The 20,688-nt window shown below is 34.3% G+C and overlaps 1 protein-coding gene across 1 annotated transcript in view; it reads left to right on the plus strand.

Moving 5' to 3' along the window:
• LOC138706025 (balbiani ring protein 3-like) overlaps nucleotides 1–18,292 on the plus strand; it is a 35,583-nt gene extending 17,291 nt beyond the window's left edge. The window contains exon 2 of the mRNA XM_069834917.1: nucleotides 13,616–18,292. Coding sequence (XP_069691018.1) covers nucleotides 13,616–16,851 — 3,236 coding nt within the window. The 3' untranslated portion in view covers nucleotides 16,852–18,292. The remainder of the gene's footprint in view (nucleotides 1–13,615) is intronic.
• The last annotated feature ends 2,396 nt before the right edge of the window (nucleotides 18,293–20,688 follow it).

Below are 20,688 nucleotides of genomic sequence, written 5' to 3' on the forward strand. Positions count from 1 at the left end.
ATAAAAAAGCCAATTTGTATTTTTCTATCAACACAAAGACGAAGGAATTAGGCCTACTAAAGAATGTTGTATGATCCCTCGGAAATCGAAAGTACGATTTGGAGCAATTTGTAATGCTGTAATTTTGTAGCAATTATAAACAGCACATATATACACCCTGACATTTTAACACATCACTAATTAATAAAACTATTAACTAGCCCAGTAACAATATACATTGCAGTTGATTTCAGCTTGTTTCACGAGTATCACCACACCGGCCGCCTAGGTAGCAGCACCAGCGTCGTTCGCACGTAAAATTGCTAGCTGTCCGGTATTATTATAGTAAGGTATTCGGTATTCGGTATTACTGTCGATAGTTCCAGTGAGAATTTAGGAAGAGAGAGTCTCAGAACTTTACTTGCCTATTCTATTACTTAGTTTTATGTTACCATGACAATATTAACCAGTATTTCTTTAAGAAGAGAAGCACCTCGCTTAGAATATCATCGTTTATTTTATGAATACCATTTATGTTCACCATATTCACCAACATTTTCTACCAAATTACTTCATATTCTTATGTAGGTCCATTGATTTTTAATTACTTTTCTTCCTCTTTTTTTGTGTACTATTGTCGTGCATTATAGGCGCAATGCTCGGTTCAAGTTCGTCGAAACGGCGAAGTTCGATATTCATCTATGTTCGCTCTGCAGAACGAGTCTGTCGTGTTTGTTCCACTTAATTATAAAAATATTCGTTGTTCTTCACTCATTTTTTTAACCCCTTAAGAATTTTCGCACATATCTTGCGATTAGTTTTTCATATGGAATAGGCGAAGTTTTTAATGTCTTGGTTGCCTTTCTCATGTTCGAACATTGCAAGACACTATTGTGTACTGTCACATAGGAGGTTTCATAAAATCAACGAAGATATACTACAAAGTAAACTCTTAACACGTCGTTGTCCTTGTCACTTGTGAATTTTAATTTCTCTCAAGTGTAGTACAGTACTTACATAATATAGCACAGTCTAGATGTGGTGTGTTTTAGGCTTATAAATGACATCTACAGTTTCCACATTCGCACGTGGCACTAACCGGAAAATTGTCAGAGCCGCTATCTTAGTAATTTCACTACAGATGATGATACGGTAATTCCAGAGACATTACAAAAGACACTGACGTCCTAGCGGAGATCGAATCCCCTATAGCATCATAACTTCTTCTTAACCATGATACACTGTAATTCTATTAATGTTGACACTAGAGAAATCTACTAGATGGTAATATACTGGCATCGTATTCTCTATCCGAAATTTGGATCTTAACGTTGGCACTAATAACGGATACTTAACGTAGTTTTCCGTAGTCTTTCGAGAAGTAGCAGGGAAATAATAATAATAATAATAATAATAATAATAATCATCATCATCATTATCATCATCATTATCACCATCATCATCATAAACAATAACATCTTTAAATATTAAACTTGCGGCCAGTTTTGTCCTCATTTCCATGAGAATCATGAACACTGAACATTAGAGTGAACCGTAAGTAATGTCATTAATTTGAAGAGTTTATATTCTTTCGGATAGGTCTATTTCAAACGAAAGAGTTTATCACAATTTCACTCGTTTTTGTTTCTTTTTCGAGATAAAAATTGTTTTATAAAACATTTCATAGTGCATTTTGTGAAAGTCATTACTTTAATTCCCAATATGCTCAGTCAATTTAAGAGAGCAATGTATTATGATAATAAATGATAGAAAAAAATTTAGTTTTAGCCTTCAAACGTACAGAAATTTAATCAGAATAAATGTAACTTTTCGTTCTGCAAATAAATTTTACAATGTTACATTTGTTCGGCTCAAATTTCTGCACATTTAAAGGACAAAATTCTTTCTATCATTTATTATCATAATACACTTCTCTCTTAAACTGACTGAGCGTATTGAAAATTTAATCAATGGCTTTCCCAAAACACGCAATGAAATGTTTCATATAAAACAATTTTTGTCTCGAAAAGGAAGCAAAAACGAGCAAAATTGTATTAATCTTTTTTGTTTGAAATATCTCAAAGAATAACCCCCTGAAATTAATGGCTTTACTTACGGTTCATTCTGTATAGCCTACATGTCAATAATGTTACATTTCATTTGAGAGACTTATTATGGCATATTTCAATCATCTTATGTAAAAATACAGTATTTATAAATATTTACGTTGAAAACATGGTAAACTAAGAGTTTTGGTGAGGAAGAAAACAGGCAATATATTAAGGAAAACATAACCGTGAAAAATTAAAACTAGACATCCACAATTAAAGAAAAATCTTGAACATGCAGTCACCAGTTATTATTATTATTATTATTATTATTATTATTATTATTATTATTATTATTATTATTAAATTATAGTTATTAGCCTAATCGTTACTAGAATCTAACATACAAGCTAGCCTATAAAATTACAAAAAACTCCGTAATGTTATCCCCTGTGATTCACAGGTTAAAACTCGGTAGATAAAAATGTAATTTAAGCGATAAACATTGTCAGCGTAGCTTCTTTAGAAAGGGGACGTAAATCCAGAATTCCTGTGTCGTAAATTTAACGTAAGATAATACAAGCAAAATTCCAGTCGAAATGTTCCTCGCCCACTACATTCTCTGCATTACAAAAAAATATATATATGTTAGTATGAAAATTTCCCCACAATATAAAATTATAATATGAATTATCGCAGTTCTTCACAACAGTTGATGAGTACCGTTTGTTAAAATAACCGTGCGTAATCGTTAATGAAATATGTCTTCAAGGTGAAAAGGTGAACTTTTTATCATCTTGGGAATAGTTGAAGCCTTCAGCGCGTATTATATAAATTATATCCAATTAGCGATCATTTCATTTGAGAAATCACCTCGAAAAGCTGACCACCTCGCAAAACTGACCAGCGGGGCAGTAAGTTTGACAGTGTAGTCAAGGCAGTCAGCCAAGTCATGCGTTAACAATCGCCTAGTACCACCTTCGTCACGGGAATCCTTGACGTATACTTCCTCTTTGTTTTATTTTGTTGTGGGCGACGAAGAAAATATTTGTGCATCTTATGCTTACATGTGCGGAAAATCCTACGACACGTCATTTAATGCCATTCAAAAAAGGACACACTTAATTTGAACTTAATGACGAAATAAGTGACGTTTGCTAATGACGTTATAACACACTGAATCTACGTACTAAGAACGATTAAATTATTCGAAACTTACTGACGTTCTCGCGGTATGGAAGTTAACTTAGGAGAAATAGTGTAATCGGAAAGGATAATGCACGCACGCACGCACATACACAATAAATACATACATACATACATACATACATACATACATACATACATACATACATACATACATACATACATACATACATACATACATACATACATACATACATACATACATACATACATACATAATGCCAATAACACCACTAGTCATGAGGCGCTATGTAGGCCTATACTAGTGTCTTGCAATGTTCGAAATGAGAAAGGCACCAAGATATTAAAAACTTTGTCTTATTCCATACGAAAAACTAATCGCAAGATATATGCTAAAATTCTTAAGGGCTTAAAACATGAGTAAAGGACAGCGAATATTTTTATAATTAAGTGGAACAAACACGACAGGCCTCGTTCTGCAGAGCGAACATCGATGAATCTCGACCTCAGAGCCGTAATTTGTTTTCGAAAAACCTGCATTGAACTGTATCCACACAATACGCCCTTAATCATTGCTTTGGTTATATTTTTTAGTAGGTTATTTTACGACGCTGTATCAATATCTCAAGTTATTTAGCGTTTGAATGATATGAAGGTGATAATGCCGGTGAAATGAGTCCGGGGTCCAGCACCGATAGTTACCCAGCATTTGCTCATATTGAGTTGAGGGAAAACCCCGGAAAAATCTCAACCAGGTAACTTGCTCCGATCGGGATTCGAACCCGAGCCACCTGGTTTCGCGGCCAGACAGCTAACCGTTACTCCACAGATGTGGACGCTTTAGTTATAGTTACAAATACTACTGCTGCATCTGCTGCTGCTATTACAACTGCAAATATTATTGCCATAAACGTAACCTTTTTACATCATTATTAAATATTAAATGCCTTAGCTCAGTCGGAAGAATGTCGGAATTTAGATGTTAGAAATACGCCTGAGCTACTCCAGTGGCTTACGCAATACTGTATCTACAGTATATTTCTCCTCCCGCGAATAGCTTTCACGAGTTTATTTTCCTGATGGATACAAAACGTAATATCCATCAGTATGAAAGTTGCTATTTGACGCAAAGACCAAATAGCAAAATGTAGGCATGCGCAAAATAACACGACGTTTTGATAGCCTATATTTTTTCTAAAGCCACATAAAATAAGAAGTTGAATAGTCTCCTCCCGCTAACCAGTAAAATTAACTTGTAAGACAGAAGTAGTTCTTTTTTTTTTTTTCTTCTTCGGCGTCTGCACAAATAGCAATAAAATCTCAAGGTTTTAACCTGAGACTAGGTAAACAAACATTCATTATACTAGATAGAACAGTCCTGCACAAGGTTTGCGCTCTCCGAGCCGGCTCAAAGCTCGAGAGCGGAATGCAGATATTACCTGCGCTCTGTATAGGGTGGACTGGAAGAAGGGGTGATCTCGTACAAAATGTACACAAAAGGAAGTACTAGTACGAGTGTTCATGAAATGAATTCCCGTTCAATGTTTGCAAAACTATCTTGGACTTATTAATTAATACAGAAATATTTATTTTACAGAAATTATATAAATTTTATACCTACTTAAATGTACAATATCATTTCGTTATATATTTATTTATCAGTAGTTGAAAACGAGGTTTTATGCTGTTGGCATCAGTAGCATACTGATCGTAATGAAACATCAGTTACAGATGTTCAATGCCTGCCTGCCTGCCTCTATTAATGTTGATTATAGAGAACAGTTGCTCACAAATATAAATGTTGAGCCAAACATAGCCATCATTTTCACAGCCAGCCTGCTAATGTTTAGTCTTGTAAAAGTCAACCAGGCTAGTAGTATTGTTATTAGGCCACATTGAAGATCAGTAAATCCGAGATGTAAATCGTTAAATGTTATGTTTTATTTAACGACGCTCGCAACTGCCAAGGTTATATCTTATATCAGCACACTTAAATGCAATCGACCTGGCCCGGAATTGAACCCGCAACCTCGGGCATAGAAGGCCAGCGCTATACCAACTGCGCCAACCAGGCCCACCTGTAACTTATATGATAACTTTAAACTTCTTTCCAATTAAGACAAGATTTTTAGTAGGTTATTTTACGATGCTTTATCAACAGCTTATGTTATTTAGCGTCTGAATGAGAAGAAGGCGACAATGCCGGTGAAATGAGTCCGGGGTCCAGCACCGATAGTTACTCGGCGTTTGCTCATACTGGGTTGAGGGAAAATCCCGGAAAAACCTCAACCAGGTAACTTGCCCCGACCGGGAATTGAACCCGGGCCACCTGGTTTCGCGGCTAGACGCGCTAACCGTTACTCCACAGGTGTGGACCTTAAGACAAGATCTTGGAACCTAGAATTAAATTCATTTTGAATTTCAATTAATATTTGCACATAATCGTTTAACATGGCTTCATCACGAGCAGTTTTTATCGTTCGAAAGTAAGCCATATTACCTTCCCGAAACTGACTTACGAAAAGTGTAAGTTTACGACTGAAATCCCGTAATTTATTCAACATATCAACACTGAGCTGGCCTGTTCCCTGAAGAGAGATATTTAAATTGTTGAAGATTAATATCTTTAGCATCTTTATATCTGGACTCGTAATGATGCATTATCTTATGTTTCTATCTGCCTTTCAAAATGTTGTGGCAGATAAAGCACTGAGTATTTACTCCAGCAGCTATGAAAAAATAAGCATTTTCCCATGCAACATTGAAAGAATTTGCCTGATCACCACTTTTCCGTCTTTTAGATTCTTCCTTACTGTACTGTAGCAGTAGGTAAGCAACGTGAAATAGTTACTGAGAATTCGCACTGCACTCCACTAGATAGCTGAATGGTCGTTTCCTTCTCCTCTACCTATAGCAAGTCTATGTCATTCTGACGTATCTTCCTCTCCGATTCGGCGAGCGGTAAACACAGCTCTTCCGCTCCGAAGGAGCGCGCGCGCTCGTTGAGCGCTGTTTGTGCAGGTATGAGATAGAAACTTAAATATCAAATTTAGGAAATCATGTGTGCATAAATGCAAAAATAGTCTTTTTAGGAATAAAATTGATCGATTCGTAAGAAAAATAACTTATTTTATGAGTAAAACAATAATTTAGTTGATATAGATTAAATTAAAATACTGCTAGAACAAGAGAAATGACAGCCAACCACTGCTCAACCATGTGAGTGCTGATTTTTGTTTGGATTGCGACATATTAAGCAACCAGCCACCTGCAACATCCACAGGGACTCCGATTTATGTCTTGATATGTATCAGAAGGAAAGCTAGCAGGGACAGAAACCTATAAAATGCGCGCATTTTTCATCCATGTGCGAAGTCTTGATCTGACTGGCATTTCAATGTACACTTCAAGTCTGTTGGGCAATTTTCCAATGACTGGAAGGCTAATTAATGTAGAAGAATTTAAAGAAGCATGGAATTCCTTATCATCACCAATATTATTAGCATTAACAACATCACTGACACAGCATTTATGACCTCGTGATCATTTTGAACATGTAAAAGCAAATAAGGAAGAAGCTTCCATGCATTTCAACCTTGATGACGATGATTTGTGACATTCCTTAAACTAATGTGAACAGTCATATTTTATTATAAGTTTCTTTATATTCGCAAATCATTCTAAACGAAAGCAGCATTATTTAATTGTTTATAATTAAATCTTAAGTAACCCGCAACATTGAACGTTTAGTAGCCCTAGGAAATATTTATGTCTCATATTCGCACAGAATTAAAAAGAAAGATTAGTTGGGAGTTCAACTGTTACAATTTTATTAAATAAAAATTCATTAAAATGTTGCTAAAATCAATTTTGAGTTCCGATATCTTATACTCCTCCGTTCAGAAAGTTTTATAAAATAGTTATCCTTCCCATAATATTAAATATTTCATTTCTTGTAACTCTCAAATTTGTGTCTCTAAACACATAACTTCATACTTAAATTTCCATTGAATGAAAAAATAAATACGAAACATTAATAAAAATGAAATTATTAGTAATATTTATATTATTATTATTACATTTACGTTTTATATTCTAAATAAATTACAATTTGCAGGAAATTCAATTTCACAAACATACGATAAGAAAATTTCATCTATAATAAAACAGAATCAATGACTATAATAAAACAGAATCAATGACTATAATAAAAAAGAATCAATGATGATGATGATGATGATGATGATAATAATAATAATAATAATAATAATAATAATAATAATAATAATAATAATAATAATAAAATTAATGAACAAATTCTCAAGTCTGATTGGTGTAATATATTACTAGTCAGCGATGTGTGCAAGGAAGGGTGAAGGAAACTGGCCACCCTACTCATAATCTCTTGGCTTAGTTGCCTCATGAGTGATGATTTATTAGTGTCACTTATGAGGTTTAAACCTGTATTCGGGCAGTTGCCTAAACAACAACGAACAACAAAGATAAAATAGTTTTCACATATACTGAAATATATTAAAGAAACATAGGGCCTACATGAATGATAAAATACAAAATTATAATATTACTCTAATGCTGTCATAAAGAAATATTTCGGTAATCATATTTTAAAATCCGCAATACAGTATCAAAAATTTCGTTAAAATATGGGAGCAAAATCTATATTACAAATAAAGTGTTGGTGGTGGTGGTGGTGGTGGTGGTGGTAACATACAGGTTTAAACCTAATAAGTGACACTAATAAACCATCACTCATGAGGCAACTAAGCCAAGAGATTATGGGTAGGGTGGCCAGTTTCCTTCTCTCTTCGTTGCACACATCGCTGACTGGTAACATATTACACCAATCAGACTTGAGAATTTCTTTATTATTATTATTATTATTATTATTATTATTATTATTATTATTATTATTATTATTATTATTACTTGTCAGCTTTCGTATTCCTACAAAAGAATTTAGAGTTCACAAAATTTTCTATACTAGAAATTCTAAATCTCTTTCTCCGGTCTCTAGATATATTAATTTCGATTCATTTAATGTATAACAGTGACTAATTTATTTATATTATATAAGCTGTAAATTTTTACAGTTATGTTCTTATGTTTCTTTATTAATTCAACTATATATATCAGTTAGCAGGCCTATTATAGTTTTAATTCACATGAATCATCTTAAACTTTATTATTGTTATATCTTAATGTATTTATTATTTGTTTTGCATTGTACTAATGTGCTGGACTATATTGGCCTACTACGGCTGTTGTCCAGCACACAAATATCAATAAATTACTATTATTATTATTATTATTATTATTATTATTATTATTATTATTATTATTATTATATCGGGTTGATGCAAAAGTTCGTAACGTTTTTTTCACTGTGACAAAAGTTTTATTTGAGATGAATAGAAGACAAAAATAAAATTAATCAGCAATAATATAGTTTCCTACATTATTTATGACTGTCAACGCAAGGATAGTTTCTCGATTCCGCGTCTGAACAATTCAGCTGGTTTGGAGTTAAAGAAGTAGTCAAGCCAAGTTCGTAAATCAAATTAATTATCAAAGGAGTTCCCTTGAAAATCGTTGGAGAGAGGACTGAAAAGGTGGAAATCTGAGGGCGCACGATTGGGAGAATATGGGAGATGACAATCACCTCTCATCCAAGCTTCTGGATAGCTGCTTTCGTCATGTTATCGGAGTAAGCAGCAATTGATGAAGTCTTCCCTACCGTTTGTCTTCAATTGCAGCCGCAAGGCATCTGAGTTGTTGACAATAAATGTCAGCAGTTATGGTTACATTCCTGAGAAACAAATTTGTAGTACACGACGCCTTCCTTATCCCACCAGATGCATAACATCATCTTCTGTGAACGGACACTAACTTTTGTAAGAGGTGTTGTGTGTTGAAACGACAGAACCATTTTCTTACAGTGCTTTCTCCGATGACATTCTCCCTGTACACGGCACAAATGTTGCAAGCCGCCTCCACTGCTTTAGTCCTTTATTAAACTCAAAAGAATACGTCGAAAGTCTTCGCTTTTTTCCGCTTGATACTCCATCTTTTTTAACACAAACTTTCTTGAAGTCTGCAAAATTCAAGGCGTATTTACAAGCACAACACTCCAAATAACAAGTGATAAATGGCAATCAACAAACAATCTCCTAACCAAAAGGGCTAACGCAGTGCTGTGATGACGAACAAAAACGAATTTAATGCATCAACCTAACACCTGCTTTTACTTGAAGCATAAATCAACAATACGATACTGATACGATCACAATTATTCCAGACGCAGTTAATATCACTATCAGCAAATACTTTAAACTAGCAAAGATATTTAAGAAGAAATGTGGAAAGCTGTCTCTATAATCAAGTCTCTCAAACCTCAACAAAAGGAATAGTTTCACACACCTTCATTCATTCATTCATTCATAGTGTTATGTCCAAGTGCAGATCTTTCACTGCAAACCCAGCATTCTCCACTCTTTCCTATTTTCTGCCTTCCTCTTAGTCTTCGCATGAACCATATATCTTAATGTCGTCTATCATCTGATATCTTCTTCTATGCCAAACTCTTCTCCCGTTCACCATTCCTTCCAGTGCATCCTTCAGAAGACAGTTTCTTCTCAACCAGTGACCCAGCCAATTCCTTTTCCTCTTCCTGATCAGTTTCAGCATTATTATTTCTTAACCCACTCTTTTCAACACGGCTTAGTTTCTTATTCTGTCTGTCCATTTCACACGCTCCATTCTTCCCCATATCCACATTTCAAATGCTTCTAGTCGTTTCTCTTTACTTCGTCGTAATGTCCATGTTTCTTTCCCTTATAATACTACACTCCCCACAAAGCACTTCACTAGTCTCTTCCTTAGTTCTTTTTCCAGAGGTCTGCAGAAGATGTTCCTTTTTCTATTCAAAAGCTTCCTTTGTGAACACCTTCACTATGCAAGTAAAATTATCATTATTATTATTATTATTATTATTATTATTATTATTATTATTATTATTATTATTTTGTCGTCATACATATTTTTCACTTTACAAATATCAAATGTTTTTGTACATGTAAACATACTTTATGATAGAAACTTCCTTATATGCAGAGTGTACTGTTCAGTATCTACAAGGCTTACGTGTTGTTGAAAACATGTTTGCACTAATACTTGAAGCAAATGCTAATTTGCACTGTACTCTGTACTACACGACGTTACTCCTTGGAGGTCAGTTCTTTGCCAGAAGCTCCCTCCATAGACCGTTCTTTTCACTTTAGATGTAAACTTTTTGATTACTCAGTGACTTAAATTATTTGCATTTTTAATATACGCAATAGGAAAGCTTCCACACTGCATGAAGACCATTTTCGTCAGCTCAAAACTCCTTGGGAGCATGACACGTCTATTTATTGTTGAAAAAATATTTCGTGCTTTCTTAAGCAGAGACCTGGTATCATGGCTACTCGCTGTTACGAAGTGTCATAATAGCACCCATAAAATGTTGAAGAAAAAAATCATTCTTATGATAAGACTTGATGAGAATATGGATGACTTGTGATAAAATTGTTTTTTTATTTCACTAACATATACTTCTTATTCATTTTAATAATTTGAAAGTATTTGTTTCTTTTATTGTTTTATTATAGATAAATCAGCATCTTATCTTTTTATTTGTCTCTGAAGTAGCTATAAAAGGCTGCCGGCATTAACGAAGAAGAGAAATATACAGTATACTTAAATCCGAATTCAAACTTTACCATTACCGAATATTTTTAATTGGTTATTTTACGATGCTTTATCGACTTTTATGGTTATCTAGCGTCTGAGTGAAATGGAGGTGATAATGCTAGTGAAATGAGTCCAGGGTCCAGCGCCGGAAGTTATCCAGCATTTGTCTTAATTGATTTAGGGAAAACCCTGGAAAGAACTTCAACCAGGTAACTTGTCCCAACCAGGATTTGAACCCGGGCCCCTTCGTATTACGGTCAGACATGCTAACCGTTACTCCACAGTGGCGGACTCACTACCGAATACAGAGCAATGCATTTTCAGACGCTCCTACTCTTAACCAGTTCATTTCTAATTTTATAACTCACCTTTTCGTAACGAAAGTTAGGAAGGAGAAGTGTTTAAAACCCGTCTAAATCCTTAATCCAGTGTTTCACTTTCACATTACGGGATGCTTTCTTTCCAATAAATGTCAACAGTTCAAGGACTGCCCAGCAAAGCACAGACATGACTAAAGTATGAGGTAAGCCCATCTCACATTTTAAATATACCAGCTTCGGCGAGATGATTAAAAATTTATGTTGTGCAAGACAGAAAAACAAGCAAGGCGAGGAAAGGGATGGCAACAAATAAATTAGCGGCTATAAAAGAAGATTGCGAAAATATATAAACCAGGTACACTAAACAGATTGTAAACGATGAGAGGTTGACATTGAAAACGCGCAAGTTTAAAGTGAAATATCTGTTACCTTGCCTAAATGTACGAGTTCAGGGATGACGTAATTCTCATGGATCAGCATGTTTACATATTAAATTAGCCGATCTGCCTTGAAGATGCTGTGATACTGGTCCACAGACCTTAAAAGGCATCTTGATGCCTTGACAATATACCCATCACGGTGATAGATTGATCTGAGAACCAAGTTCGAGTCAGATATTGCTAAATGGATCGCAGACCAGATGACGTCGAGTTCTACATAGGGGTTTCGAAACTGGCTCATGCGCATCGTAAATATAAAGCTTTTGTGCTTGAATGAGTATCATAAATAAATATTTACAACTGATTTAAATGAGGGAGAAACAATGGTGGATTCATTAGAAGAGGTGCAGGTTGGATTTTTTATATTGCTGGCAACGAAAAAATAAATCACAACGTTCCAAAGACTGGATCCATCTTCGTATTCAGGTGAAAAACGGAGTGAGAAGAATATTCTACTCCATGGTTCATTACAAACAACTATATCTGCTTGTCTGAGCTATTCTAAATATTCACAAAATGCAGGCTTATTCTCAGACAATATTTCTTTCTTTCTTTCTTCCCTTCTCTTTTTATCTCTCGCTTTCTTCCTTTCTTTCATTAATTAATTGTTCATTTTCTCACTCAGATATTTTTCTTCATTTCATTCATTTTGTTGTCTATTATTTCTTCATTTGTATAGTTGTTTTTCTCTACATTGTTTATTTGTGTCTTTGTATTTATTTCCTACTTTTCTGTATTTCTTTCATATGTCCCTTCTGTTTTTTTTTATTTCATTCCTTTCTTTTGTTGATTTCCCACTTTATACCTTTAATATTAAATGTTTATTTATTTCTATATTTTTCTCTCGCCTTCATATTTTCTTCCTTCCTTTCCTTCATATTTTTTTTTCCTCCTATATTCTGCGTGTATAGACTATGTGTCACGGTGACAACTTCCAACCGTTTTTCCTTAAGCTATATAGTTTTATTTTATACTGCAAAGGAAGTAAGATGCAAAAGAGACTATAGAAAGTAGGAATATGCAAGTGCCTCTAATGAAGCCAAGAAATGGTCTAGGTCCAAAAGGGAACAACAAAGATTTGATCTAAGAAAAGTCTAATTATCTTCCTTTTGTTATAACTCTTAAAACGGCCCCGAAATCCCACCACAGAACTATTGTAACAACAGAGGAATAAAGTCATTCACTTAGAACCTCTATTTTGATTCCAAAGATGTCTTCATGCATTTTTGCGTGTATCTACCATACAGAGGTTCTTAAGCTCACGTGCAGAGTGTGTCAGACGTTCCAGATATTTTGAAAATAATAATAATATTTAAAAGTGGGAAATTAAAAATATATATATATATATATATATATATATATATATATATATATAACAAAATGTTTAAGAAATAATAATAATAATTTATTTTAATAATGTTCAAATTCATTACTGGTAACATATCTGATCTACAATAGATATGTAATATAATTTTGTAAATTTTTGAAAATGGTTTATTAATCTCAAGCGGAAAAAAACACAAACGACAATTTAAAATAAATAATATCAAATGAGTCGTTAAAAGAAGTTGCTATATATGAGATATTATAATTTTAGTATTTTGAGTTTATAATTATTGTATTGAACAAATTGAAGTAAATCTATATTACATTCTGTAATATAATGAATCAGATTTTTTTTGTGAATTCCTAACCTAGTACCTACCTACAGTATTTTTATAGTTATCAATGAAAACAGACTAAATTTATTTCAATAGCTCCAGTGTAGGTCACCCAATTTAGCTTAAAAGAAACACTTAAGTAAAAATGTTATGGTGTCCTTTCTTGGATGTCAAAGCACTAAACTAAAAGAATTAGACCAGCACAAAATGTCAAAACCTATTATTATATAAATAATAATAATCTGTTACAGGTCCCACGTTTGCAGTCCTAGTCCTGTTCTTCGCTGGCGTCGACTGCTGGAGATGGGGATCTGTATCTTCCTGTCCACCAGGACCCGAACCAGTGTGTCCAGAGAATCCTGTGAACGACAGTTCTAACTACTTTCCACACCCGACAGATTGTCACTACTACGTCCACTGTGACGGTAGCAGAAGACCTATTTGCAGAAGATGTTCACCTACCACGTATTTCAATCCACACACCTTCAACTGTGTCTGGCCACTACAAGCCAGCTGCGAGCACAACGCAACAACTAGACAGGAGAGCCTGTTGCCCCCAATATGTGGGCCAGACAGAGAGTGCTACGAAGAAGGCGCAACTGAAAAGGACTACGTAAATTGCGCACGATACTACGTTTGCAGGAATGGAACGAAGGTAAGAGAAGAGTGTCCATCCGGACTAGCTTATATTGAAAAACTGGGCCAATGTGGTGATCCAGATGAAACAGACTGCGACCATGGAGAGATAGAACCAACAGTACGCTGCGAAGTCGAAGGAATGGCTGTCAAGATTGACTGCCGCACTTACACGATATGTCATGAAGGAACCACACAAATCTATAGCTGTAAATCAGACCAATACTTTGACGAAGTTTCTAAAACTTGTCTACAGGGCTCATGTCAACGCCCTAATTGCGAAGACAAAGAAGACCCCACGGACTGCAATTATTATTATAAGAACTGCGACCTGAGAACAAAGTGTCCGGAAAATAAACATTTCAACAAGAAGACAAAGCACTGTGAGAATCAATGTACTGCTGGATGTAAAAATCCAAGTGATATTCCTCAGTGTAGGGAATGTCAAGAAGAAGGTAAAATACTGAAATATGACTGCCACTCATATTCTATTTGTAGAGGAGGTAAAATTGTCTCCCAACTTTGTCGAAATGATCAATATTTCGATCCAATAACGGGTACATGCACAACAGGATCGTGTAATCCTACTCCTCCCCCTCCAACACCTCCACCTACTTGTGAAGACAGAGAAGATCCTAACGACTGCAACTTCTATTACACTAAATGTAACCAGAGGGTTAGATGTCTTAATGGTCAACATTTTAACAAGTTGACGAAAGTCTGTGAAAATCCATGTACTGCTGGTTGTCAGAATCCAAATGATATTCCTCAATGTAGGGAATGTCAAGAAGAAGGTAAAATACTGAAATATGACTGCCACTCGTATTCTATTTGTAGAGGAGGTAAAATTGTCTCCCAATTTTGTCGAAATGATCAATATTTTGACCCAATAACGGGTACATGTACAACAGGATCGTGTAATCCTACTCCTCCCCCTCCAACACCTCCACCTACTTGTGAAGACAGAGAAGATCCTAACGACTGCAACTTCTATTACACTAAATGCAACCAGAGAGTCAGATGTCTTAATGGTCAACATTTTAACAAGCTGACGAAAGTCTGTGAAAATCCGTGTACTGCTGGTTGTCAGAATCCAAATGATATTCCTCAATGTAGGGAATGTCAGGAAGAAGGTAAAATACTGAAATATGACTGCCACTCATATTCTATTTGTAGAGGAGGTAAAATTGTCTCCCAACTTTGTCGAAATGATCAATATTTCGATCCAATAACGGGTACATGCACAACAGGATCATGTAACCCTACTCCTCCCCCTCCAACTCCTCCACCTACTTGTGAAGACAGAGAAGATCCTAACGACTGCAACTTCTATTACACTAAATGCAACCAGAGAGTCAGATGTCTTAATGGTCAACATTTTAACAAGGTGACGAAAGTTTGTGAAAATCCGTGTAGTGCTGGCTGTCAGAATCCAAGTGATATTCCTCAATGTAGGCAATGTCTAGAAGAAGGTAAAATATTGAAATATGACTGTCACTCATATTCCATTTGTAGAGGGGGTAAAATTGTTTCTCAACTCTGTCGAAATGATCAATATTTCGATCCAATAACGGGTACTTGCACAATAGGATCGTGTAATCCTACTCCTCCCCCTCCAACACCTCCACCTACTTGTGAAGACAGAGAAGATCCTAACGACTGCAACTTCTATTACACTAAATGTAACCAGAGAGTCAGATGTCTTAATGGTCAACATTTTAACAAGTTGACGAAAGTCTGTGAAAATCCATGTACTGCTGGTTGTCAGAATCCAAATGATATTCCTCAATGTAGGGAATGTCAAGAAGAAGGTAAAATACTGAAATATGACTGCCACTCGTATTCTATTTGTAGAGGAGGTAAAATTATCTCCCAACTTTGTCGAAATGATCAATATTTCGATCCAATAACGGGTACATGCACAATAGGATCGTGTAATCCTACTCCTCCCCCTCCAACACCTCCACCTACTTGTGAAGACAGAGAAGATCCTAATGACTGCAACTTCTATTACACTAAATGTAACCAGAGAGTTAGATGTCTTAATGGTCAACATTTTAACAAGTTGACGAAAGTCTGTGAAAATCCATGTACTGCTGGTTGTCAGAATCCAAGTGATATTCCTCAGTGTAAGGAATGTCAAGAAGAAGGTAAAATACTGAAATATGACTGCCACTCATATTCTATTTGTAGAGGAGGTAAAATTGTTTCTCAACTCTGTCGAAATGATCAATATTTCGATCCAATAACGGGTACTTGCACAATAGGATCGTGTAATCCTACTCCTCCCCCTCCAACACCTCCACCTACTTGTGAAGATAGAGAAGATCCTAAAGATTGTAATTATTACTACAAAAATTGTGACCAAAGAGTGAAATGTCCGTTAGGACAACACTTCAATAGAGAAAGAAAACAATGTGAAAATCAGTGTACTGCGAACTGTTTAGATCCAAAGTCAATCCCAGGATGCCATCGTTGTGCACCAGAAGGAAAAACGTTTGAAGACCCATGTAGCTGTGAAATGTACTATAAATGCGAAAATGGAGTGAAGGTTCTTGCCATGTGCGAAAGTGGTCTTCACTATAACAATACAATCGGTGTATGCGATGTACCCTGTAGTGATACGTGTCCAAAGTTATTTGCGAGGAAACCTGAGTGTTGTGCTTCAACAAAAGGGAAGCCAGAACCCCAGTGTCCAACTACAGTGTACTCCATATTCCTGCCACATCCTAGTGACAGTCGCTGGTTCTACCAATGTCTCCAGGGAGTTCTGTACTGCAATAGATGTCCTCCTGGACATAGATGGAACATCGATGAAGATACATGTGATAATTCTTGCCAATGTCCGTGACACATTTAAATCTTTCGTTGTATGAATAAACCATCCTCGGTGATAAATGTTATGAAACTATACATCTTTGTATAGCCACAACATATTAATTTCCATACTATTACACGAAGAGAAAAATATTTGATATCTTAAAATGGTTTTCAAACTTACTTAAATAGGAAACCTATGGACGTGCTGCATATTTATTTTCTTCCTTGTGTAGAGTATGATGACATTCAGTTTGCTGCCTGTTATGAGAACTTATCAATATTCAGCACATTTTTATAAAATCGTATTCAGTTTCTCTCAGGAAGTTGGAAACTCGATGCATTAGGTTGAAGTTCTTTTATATGTATGTACAATATGTCTGTCTGATGGTCTAATTTCGCATTGAAATAGTGAATGAAAATTCTGAACTGCTACTGTTCATGTGTTAGCTTACATAAAAATTTACCTCGAAATGAATCTTATCGCAACTATATATAATATTGAAATAGGATTCACATTAATCTCACTGCCTATGTGTTATTTCCACTGCCAGATTGTGCTGCAGGATCTTCGAGCTTCATCATAAGTAATATTGTGATTTTAAGAAAATTAAGTTTAATGATGAACAAGTGCCTTTATTTTTCTATGGAAAAAGAAACAATTTAGTTCCTACAATTCCAGGACTTTTATCTTTCATCATACTGCCGCAATCGATAATTACAATCCTAACACTTTGATTTATCATTGCAATATCTCATACTATTGATAATATAATGTAAAGAAACGATAGGCCTAATAGTGAAATATGTATTTTAATGCATAACATGGGAGAATTGGCTTTACCAACAATACATTACAAAAATGACGTATACTTAATGTAAACATTTCTGAGACAAATTATTCATTTAGAAGAGCATTGAGCAAAACAATTCTGAAATCAACATCATATCGAGGGCATCATACCAGAAGGGCGTATTAACAAATTTTTTGTTATTGAAATATTTTTAAAAAATCTACATATTGACTATGTTTGAAAACAATCGTTTCAGAATTACAATGGACATGAGAAATAATCAAAGAAAGTACTTTATTATGTAGAGAAGAATAGGAAACATCATTCTGGAAGCAATTAACAAAAAATTACAAGTATGAGGGATATTCTGTGATCTCTCCAAAGCTTTCGATTGTATTAATCATAAAATTATACTACAAAAATTAGAATATTAGGGCATTAAAAGCATAGCATACCAGTGGTTTGAGTCATATCTCCTAAACAGAAAGCAAAAAGTTTAAATCAACGCAATCAGCAACTCTTTTAAATCTACTTCAACGTGGGGATCTATATTAGGGCCTCTTCTTTTCCTAATTTTTATAAATGACCTTGACCTCACAATAAAAGGAACAGGTTATCCTATATTACTTGCAGACGACACAAGTATCATAATTACAGACAACAACTTTGCCACATTCAAATATAAAATAGAAACAATTCTCCTTAAAATTTATGACTGGTTTACAACCAATAAACTAGCATTAAACATTAATAAAACTAACATAATTCAATTTAAAACCACTTCAAATTTAATCTCTGAAACATTAAGACACAACAATCAACAATATACCCCTACTATAAACATCAACAACCAAATTTCTTCTTCCCTTCGGCCTGGTTGGTGCAATTGGTATAGCACTGGCCTTCTATGCTTGCAGGTTCGATCCCAGGCCAGGTCGATGGCATTGAAGTGTGCTTAAGTCAGTAGATTTACTGGTATATAAAAGAACTCCTACGGACAAAATTCCAGCAAACCGGCGACACTGATATAACCTCGGCAGTTGTGAGCATCGTTAAGTAAAACATTTAACAAACATAACCAAATTTCTTGACTTGCATATTAACAATACATTAAATTGGAAAAATCATATTAAAGAAATAACCCCCAAACGTAGCTCAGCATGCTTCGCAATTAGGTCGTTACAACAATTTCTAAACAGCAATATCTTAAAGACAATATATTTTGTCTATTTTCATTCCATTATGTCCTACGGAATACCTAATATTTTGGAGAAATCCTGAAGATAGTAAAAATATATTCTTATTACAAAAAAAGATCAATTAGAATAATAATTGGAGCAAAGGCTAGAAATTGTGTAGATTATTTTTTAAAAATTAGAGATTCTGACCTTAACAAATCAGTACATATAATCTTTAATAAATTTCTTCTTATGTAATAAAGAAAATTTTCCAACTAATTCAGCCATACATAGTAGGCCCATAAATACCCGCAGAAAGAATGATTTTCATATGCCATCATCAAATTTATCATGCTATCAAAAGGGAGTACGTTACATGGCGATAAAAATTTTCAATAATCTTCCTGAAGACATTGAGCATCATAACCAAAACCCTGCATTATTTAAGGTAAAACTAAAAAATTATTTAATATCTCACACTTTTTATTCTGTAGATGAATTCTTGACATTTCACAGTACTGTGTAAATATTTTAATACTATTAAATGGTAAATATATTGCATTGTATAATATGTTATTGTTACCGGTATTAAGGTATTTTAATTCTGTACAGTACATATTTCATATTTGCATTTTTATATGTTAAACGTAAGAACTGGACATGTTCTTTATTCTATGCTATAAAGCAAATGTAAGAATATTATGGAATGAATAAATCTACCTACTTACCTACCTATCTATCTATATTTATATGACTTTAAAATAAACTTGCAGATTTATTGATACGCCCTTCTGGCATGATGCCCTCGATATGAAAACTAATTAAGTGTAGATTTTGATCAGGATTGTGGTTTTTAGTAAAATGGCTTCTGAAAATACTGCCAGAAACAATTGTACGATTAAAAATGTTACACATCTCATGGTATAGCTTGACCGCTGAGTGACGTCAGTGGATGTTAATATTAAGTAAGAACAGGCATTCCTATAATATAACAAATTACAAACATTGATGACATACTGGTACCTGATCTAATACACTGATATATTGTAGTTAGAGTGTATATATCATTGTACATACATACCACTCACTTCCAATCTAGTGGTAGATATCGCTCAAAATATACCATGAGTAGTATAACAGAGTGTGAACTGTATACATTCCATAATAATAGAAAATTGTAGATAATATTATTTTACTTTCACTACAATTTTACATCATTATGATTGATTGCAAAATGAATACAAAAGACATGTTATTATAAATAGTAGACCAAATTTACATTATTATAATGCATATTACTGCATGGAACCATAGTATCCTTATGAGTTATAACATAGTGGAAGTTTTCGAAACTTAAAAATAAAGTCTTTGACATAGCGGTAGTTTTCGAAACTTAAAAATAAAGTATTGAAAATGAACAGTAAAACTGGCTAGAGATATGTGCTACTGCTTTAAGACTAGGAATTCAATACATGGTTAGAATTAAAAATTATATGTATTGTGGTTCTCGGTTGGGAGAAACTTTCAGTTTTTCTTCTCCCTACTCTTTCCCACATTCATTTAAATTTCTAAAGCAAGTTCATTTGTTTCCATTTTTCTACTGTCCTTTAAAATTCTGGAATTTACATTCACACTCTGTTTAGAAGTGACTAATACAATGGAAAACATTCTACAGGCCTACATACAATTTTGTAACAACTTATTCTAAGTGTAAATATGCAGTAATTAAAATATTGAAATATATTATGTTATTGTTGTGATTTTTGTTACTAATTATTGTTTCAAGAGCCATACTTATGTTATTGAACATTATAGTAAGTTAATTCAATATTTCTCTTGCAATGTACTATACATTCAACAAAAAAATTATTTTGGCTCCTTCACCATCGGAAATATTCA

Source organism: Periplaneta americana, chromosome 9, assembly GCF_040183065.1.
Source record: "Periplaneta americana isolate PAMFEO1 chromosome 9, P.americana_PAMFEO1_priV1, whole genome shotgun sequence".
Classification (NCBI taxonomy): domain Eukaryota; kingdom Metazoa; phylum Arthropoda; class Insecta; order Blattodea; family Blattidae; genus Periplaneta; species Periplaneta americana.